The sequence below is a fragment of the Mustela nivalis genome (assembly GCF_964662115.1).
Source record: "Mustela nivalis genome assembly, chromosome: 7".
NCBI lineage: Eukaryota > Metazoa > Chordata > Mammalia > Carnivora > Mustelidae > Mustela > Mustela nivalis.
This window is the reverse complement of record NC_139026.1, coordinates 6,254,313-6,261,997: the sequence shown is the minus strand read 5'-3', so window position 1 is coordinate 6,261,997 and position 7,685 is coordinate 6,254,313. Positions and strand designations below refer to the sequence as shown.

The 7,685-nt window shown below is 50.8% G+C and overlaps 1 protein-coding gene across 1 annotated transcript; it reads right to left on the bottom strand.

Moving 5' to 3' along the window:
- Window positions 1-264: 264 nt before the first annotated feature.
- Window positions 265-7,685, bottom strand: NDUFA6 (NADH:ubiquinone oxidoreductase subunit A6). Its single transcript, XM_082740074.1, has 3 exons — window positions 7,467-7,685; window positions 1,763-1,878; window positions 265-470 (listed from the first exon to the last, which is right to left on the bottom strand). Exons 1-3 carry the CDS (start codon window positions 7,660-7,662, stop codon window positions 339-341), a joined length of 444 nt encoding a protein of 147 aa, XP_082596200.1. The 5' UTR covers window positions 7,663-7,685; the 3' UTR covers window positions 265-338.

Sequence of the window (7,685 nt, the reverse complement as noted above, 5' to 3'; positions counted from 1 at the left end):
CTGAGCCCCACCCCCACCCCCTTAACAAAGTCATCCAGCCTGATAGCCAGGAGGCTAGTTTCTGAGCAGATGGCCTCATCCTTCCTGTTTACTGACAAGCGAGGCTCTGAGAAAAGAGAATCTAATTTGGAGGAAACACCACACTTCAGGAAAGGGAAAGAACAGGTGGTGTGTACACTGAGACCCCACTGTTCAGGCAAAAAGGGAGACAGACTGCAGGAGAGGGACTCCCCACCGGCTCACCAGTGGAGTTCTATTAGGAAGTGACCATCACATACTGAGTTTATTTGCACTCTAGAATATTTAAATATCAACATGCACCTTTCCCCTGAGTGACTTCACGGGTCATGGCCAACATAGAACTTGGACAGGAAATCCTTTGGCCTCGGCGCTTCTGTTTCGTGGAAGAACCGCATGACGTGTGTCCGCTGCTTCCACACGTTGATCGTTTCCTCCAGTTCCATCTTGCCCTGCACGCGTGGGGGAGAGGAGTTCGGTCAGAGCGGCTGAGGGGAAGGAATGCGACGCTGCAGGCTGCGACTCTGTTCTCTGGCACAGACGTACTGCGTCACCTTGGGCAAGGAGCAGCCTCTGTCAGGACCAGTTTCCACATCTAGACAATGAGGTGGTCGGGCTCACTGACCTCTGCGACCTTTCAAATTCTCTGTAGCGAACTGACTCCAGGAGGGGAGACTTCCAGGTCAACAGGCCCCTGCCCCGACTGCCTGACTGGCTGAATTGGGCTTTCTGCTAAACACTCATCCTGTGGTGCGTACTGGTCCTTGCTAAAGTTCGCACTGATGACCAGAAAGAACACAATCAGGCCTGGGATTTGACCCCATTCACACAGGACTCCGCTAACCAGCCTGCCTCTTCCAGCAGCAGCCTGGTGGTGAATAACTTCAGAACCGGGGTTCGGGAAGAGTTTCAAACCTTCCTCTTTATGTCTTTTTCCAAAATACAAGCCCCAGAGCATCTGGGTGGCTTAGTCGGTTAAGCGGCTGCCTTTAGCTCAGGTCATGATCTCAGGGTCCTGGGATCAGGCCCTGTTTTGGGCTCCACACTCGGGAGTCTGCTTCTCCCTCTTCCTCGGCCCCTCTCCCTGACTCGTGCTCTGTTTCTCAAATAATAAGATCTTTTTTTTTTTTTTAAATAATTTATTTATTGGGGCGCCTGGGTGGCTCAGTGGGTTAAGCTGCTGCCTTCGGCTCAGGTCATGATCTCAGGGTCCTGGGATCGAGTCCCGCATTGGGCTCTCTGATCAGCGGGGAGCCTGCTTCCCTCTCTTTCTCTCTCTGCCTGCCTCTCCATCTACTTGTGATTTCTCTCTGTCAAATAAATAAATAAAATCTTTAAAAAAAAAAAAAGAATTTATTTATTTATTTGACACAGAGAGATCACAAGTAGGCAGAGAGGCAGGTAGAGAGAGAGGGGGAAGCAGGCTCCCTGCTGAGCAGAGAGCCCGATGCGGGACTGGATCCCAGGACTCTGAGATTGTGACCCACTGAGCCACCCAGGCGCCCCCACAAATAATAAAATCTTTAAAAAATAATGAATAAAAATAAAAATGCAAGCCCCGGTGGGTTTCTTCTTGAACAATCTTCTATTTAATCAGGCGATAACCACCTCTAAGTTCACCTGTTTCTTTGAAACACTAAGCAAAAGCTACTGACCTAGCAGTTGCTTTTTAAACTTGGGAGACAAATCTGAGCAGCTCTGGACAAGCCAGCTGCTCTTAAGCCCATCAGGGAAGGTCACTTACTTTAATGACCAGAAGATCCACCACCCTGGGGTCTGTGACGTGGGCATTCTTCATGAACATTTCTCGGACTTTATCCCGTCCTTGCTTCACAGTGATGTCGAGCTGGAACAATTGCACTAGAGAGGAAACATGATTCAGGGAAGAAATTACACGCTGAAAACAGTCAGTGAACACATCCAGGCTGCCCATTCATTTCATCAGCAGACATCACTAGCCTGACCCTAAGCGAGGTGCCTGAGGCTGTACAGGAGTGACACGTGCTCGCAAGGAGCTTAGAGTTTACTTGCAGAGACCAGACCGCACTGTCTGAGGCGGCGGTGGCACACAGCAGAGCACAGTTCAAGATCCCAGCTCGGTCACAGCACCTGTGTGGTCCTGCAGACGTAAGCTTCTCCGTGCCTGAGCGTATTTGTTTCTGAGGGAGAGGAGGAGGGTCAGAGCACAGAGAACTCCAGAGCTGTTGGCAGGATTCCATGAGATAAGATGCTTAGAACAGTGCCCCGCATGGAATAAGCTCTCAAGAAGGTGAGCTTTATTCTCAGAGAGAACAATCGGCAACAGATGACGGGGCTGAAATTAACCAGCAGTGATGGGGTGTGGCTTTGAGCGGCACATGGCTCAGGGCGCGGGGCGCGGGGAGCCTGCTGCGTGTGCAGGGGCGGCTTCAGTCTGGCCAGCAATTACTACCACCTCAGGTTACTCGGGGGAAGGAGGGAACGGTCTTCGAAGTTAACTCCTACTCGTCTCTCAAATTCTGATCCAAGGGACAGCCATCCGTGAATGCAAACATGAAATCACGATACTCCGCAACCCCTGGCTAAGTCGATGCCTCAAAGAGTGGCACAGCCTTAGGGACCCGAGACTTCAGCTGAGGCACATTATGTCCTTTGAAAACTAGGTTTCGGTCATTTGTATTCTCACCCTCTGACAGTCAGCCTTCAGTGGCTTCGCCGACGACGAGGGCACGAACAGGGCCTTGTGTGGTGGGCAGGATTCGGGAGAGGGGGCACATTAAGCATAAATAAGGCTCAGAGGCTAGAATGAGCATGTGGTTGTGTGTTTATTTGGTGAGGACGCCTGGTGTTGTGGCCATTCCTGTGACATGTCCACTCTCGTCTACAGAATCAGAACCAGCTCTGAAATACCACGAGAGCTATGGAGTGACTGAGTGAATCGACAATCAAGTTTCAGTCTTTAACTATATTCAATTTAGAGCCAGCGACAGGAAAATAAAGCTTCTGCTGAGGTATTTATACCTTGCCTTGCTGATCCCGGCAGGGAATAAGCACCTGCAGAAACTGAACAGGAGAAACCGCAGCCAGCCTTACAGGGAAGTGTTAACAGAGGACAGGAAATCACTCCCACTGGAAAGAACTCGGGATCCAGTGGCGTGCTGGAGCAGGCTCTCGGGGAGTCTCTCTTCCCAATCTGCCTTCACTGACTTCACTTTGGTAGCTTAAAAATCAACCATGGCGGGAGTACCAGCTCCCAGAAAATTGGTAAATGCTATAAATCTGCGTTCCCACCAGTGTGTATCATAGTAGGAATTTTATTTTTTATTTTAGAAAGAGAGTAGAGGGAGGGGCAGAGGAAGAGGGGGAAGCAGACTCCCTGCTGAGCAGGAAGCCTGGTACAGCTTGACTCCAGGAGGCCTGATCCCAAAACCTGGAGACCATACCTAAGCGACCGGAGCCGAAGCCAGGTGCCAGGTACCTCTCATAGGAGAATTTTAGAGAAGAGCAAAGAGAGGGACAGTAAGACAAAGAGATACAAAGACAAATGCAAACTAACAGGGCTCCCGGGATTCAGAATCCTCCCATTTGGGGGGAGTGAGGCCTATGGCACTGTGGGTACTTGCCTGAAGTCATACGATTGGTCCCCGGCAAATGTGGGCCTGGAATCCAGGTTGTTTATTTTTATTTTACAATCTAGTGCTTTTTAAAGGAAATGAATATGAGGACTCTTCCCCTGCTATCAGTGTTCACCCTTCCTGCATTTTTATATTAGATCTCTGCCCAACCTTGGGAGCTTAAAAAAACAAGGTCCCTCTATCCCGGGGGAGCTGGTGCCCATCTGCTCCCGCTCCTCATCATCTCCTGAACTGCACACCAGGACGTTGGGTGTGTAAGTCTTCTTCCTTAGAAAGATGTTCACAAGCACGAATGCAGTTTGGCTTACAGTGTCAGCTCACAGGTCCCTGGATGCCCATCCTTCGCGGCCTAACAACCCTTGTCTCTGGAGAGACAAAGTCCATAGCTTTGTCCTGATCGCCCTCCTCCCACCCCAACCCTTTGACCACGCCCCTCCACCGTTGAGAAAGGCTGTGGGAAGGCAAACAGCAACAGCCGAAGCGATGACCTGCCCATTCTTTGGTTTAACTCGGTGCTTGCTGCTTAAACCAGCAACGATCCTGCCCACCAGCACAAATGGCCAGGTCTGGAGGCATTCTGGGCTGTCTCACTAGGGAAAGAGTGCTACTGGCATCTAGTGGGTAGAGGCCAGGGATGTTAAAAATCCTATGCCCCACAATTATCCAGCACAAGTGTGCTGAGAGGCCCTGGATAAATTAATTCCAACTGCTCTCCCTCAACTCAGCTTCTTGGCTTCTTCTTTGAATTCTGAATACTGAAATTGCGGTTTTGAAAAAATCTGAGAGGACTAAGGAAGGTATCAAATCAAAATCAAAAGGAAGGTTTCAAAGTGCCCCTCTTGGATGAAGATGCCTTTTCCACAGCCTCTGCGTGTTTTTCCAAAATTACTGTCAAGGTTTTCCCGAGTCAGGAAGGCTCTGACATATCAAGAGGGAGAACACGGACATCCTCAGCTGTCTGCTCCGCTCACTCAGGAAGCGCTTGTTCAGACCAGGTACTGCGAGATCTTGAGATGGGAAGGCGGGCGGTGTGCTGGAGAGCACGGGGTCAGGGGTCAGGGGTCAAACCAGCTGGGTAGGGTCTCCCCACCATTATGAACTATGACCTTGACTTGGGTACAACCCCTTCAGCCTGCTTCCTCAGCTAAAAAATAGGAAAGAAAAGAACCTCAGACCTAATTTCTTTATGGGAACATGGCAAAAATCGGTGACAATATCTTGTAAACAGCGAAGCTACTATAAATGTTAGTTGTTAAACATTTCAGCACTTGCTTCTATTTTACATCTTAAAATACATTTATTCTAAGTCTTAATGGCCTGGATATATGCCTGTCTTCCTGACTAGACCGGAAGAGGAGGGCTGTTTTATTCACTTTTGTATCTCTGGGCATCCAGTAGCGCCCCTATTGTACAAGAGATCCCAGTGAAATGGAAATTAAATAGTTTCTACAGAAAACCTCCTGTTTTGTAACCAGCGAGCCTCAGTTAATACTTCTGCAGTAGAGGGGTCTGAAGGAAGGCAGTTCTGCCTCTGTGCTCCCATGCAAGGGCACCACCAGCCAAGCAAAGGGCCGCTCACGCGTGCGGCGTAACTGGGTCCTGAGAGATTCAGGGAAAACTCAGCAGGAGCAAAGAGCCAGTGTAAAAGCTGGATAGCCAGGGTCTGCGGTCTGGCTCGTCTCCTCACTAATCGTGTGATGAGAAGACACACTTAGGTGCCTCCATTTTCTTATCTGTAAGACAAGGAACAATTAGAACCCACCCTCAAATAGGGCAATGTGAAGCATTTAGCACAGTGCTAGGCCTTATGTATGCAAGTCAGTAAATGTTAGTTATTAGAAATACTATTACTTATTCCAATTCTTGGTTTGGTTCCTCAGCTGGAGTCCCAACCATGGATAGCCTAACACCAGTGTAGACACAGGCCTGAGCAACTGGCCACCTATGGACCACGAGCTACAGACCACCAATCCTCCCCATCAGGGGGGCACCACCCCTGGGCCCCTCCCCACTTGCCCCCCGCCCCTTTTCAGGACCCTTCGGACTCTGGAATAATCTTCTCAAACAGTATTTGAGGGGAATTCCTGAGAGAGGATAGTTTAAAAACTTCCGGACGCTGACTGTGGACAACTGGGTCTGTCCTCAACTCAGCCATCGATTGTTTTTCTTTTTTTTTTAAAGCCATCACAAATGATTCTTCCTGCATCTGGGTCTTGTTCCCACCTCTTACTTCTCTCTGCAACAAGAAAGGGTTCTAGGCACTCACAGGATTCTGCTAGGCAAACACTGTGTCTTCAAACATCTGCAATTGAATACACCCTCCTCCCCCGGCCCAAACACACACGTGCAGACACTGGCTGCTCTCACTTCTCTGTACCTATTATTCACCTGCCCCCTAAAAGCATCTACATCTGCGGTCTCCGAACCAGCAGTTCACTTAAGTTTCTCCCTCCCTTGTGTCCTGGGGTGTAAGTTCTGGTCATCAACAACCTCTCAGAAAGTCAGGTTCAGGACAGGGACACTGTGGAGCAGACAGTTCTCACACACCAAAAAACTGGATATTGCACAAATGCTCCTGCTGTAAGTAACAGTAATAATAATAATCGTAATAATAAAAACAACAGTAGCGGCCAACATTCAGTGAGTACCTAAGTGCCAGGGCTTCCTCTCAGCACTTTAAATATATTAGCTTTTTAATAAGGGCTACTCTCTGAAGAAGGAATCACCATGATGCTTCTTTTACAGATGAGGAAACTGAGGCACAGCAAGATGAAATCATTTGCTCGAGGTCACACAGCTAGTAAGAGGCAAGGTCTGGGGACAAGTCTGTGTAACTACCACACCCTATTGCTTCTCACACACACGTAGGGAAGGGACAACCCAGAGGGGAGCTCACTTACAAACACCTTCCCTCTTAGACCAGCAGTGACGGTCCACACTAAAACACACTCCATCAATCTACAAAACAACAAAAAAATATCGACAGCCCCTGACGTTCCTACCGTCCTTGACAGTTTACTTCCCCGATCTTTTCTCATCAGGGACATTGGGCAGTGCCGAGGGGGAACGCCGAGATAAGAAAACAGAATCTCTGCGTCCGGGGACCTCGTATTTCAATCCTTCCAGTGACTGGTTCTGCGGCATCTAAGTGAAGGCAGGGGACAGCGAGGCAGGAGGGGGCAGGTCATGCGAGGGGAGGGAACGGAGCTCCTAAGAAATGCCAGAGGCAGGCAGAGCTAGGGAGCAAGCCCGGGAAGCTGTGGGAGAAGGCCACCTCACGTGGACTGGAAAAGGCTCCACTGACTTAACTGGATGACCTTGGGAAAGTCACTTCCCTTCTCTGGTGGTCTGTTTTTCCGTGGGGGGTGGGCGTGGGGGGTGTGCGCGACAGATGACCACTCAAGCCCTACACCCACTTTCGGCTCACAGAACCTAATGGGCACCTGTAAATACCGTCAGCTACTCTACCGCTGGCTCTGGGCCTCGGGGGCATCACTTCGCCTCTAGGTGCCTCACATGCCTCACCTGCAAAACGAGCCTGTCACCCACAGTCCCTGCCACGGATTCGGTAAGAATTACGGGGACCAAAGGGCCGACGCGCCCAGAGCGCCTAGAAGCGCGGTCCGGACGCAGGGCACCACGGTTGCTTTGGAGTCCGGCGCCGCCGCCGGGTCGGGTCCACCAATGCTTGGGTGACCCTCCTCCCCTGAAGCACCCGGAGTCGCCTGTGCCCAGGTCGATGACCTCAGCTCGTCCCGGGAGAAATGGGAGGCCAGGACGGCTGCGACCTTGGGCGGCTGCATCCGGAGCCCCGCTTGCGCCGCGGCCTCTCACCAGTGTTCGGCACCTCTCGGTACCAGGCGCGGTACAACTCGCGCACCCTCCGCTTGGCTTCGTTCATGTCCCGACTGAAAATGGGCTTCACTGAAGTGGGCACCGCCGCAGCAGCCCGCCGGAGGCCGCTCGCCGCCATCTTGCTAAAGAAACCACCTTCTGTGGGGGCGGCCGAAGGACGAAAGTCTTTTGTCATTGGCTAAAACTGAAAGCCACGCC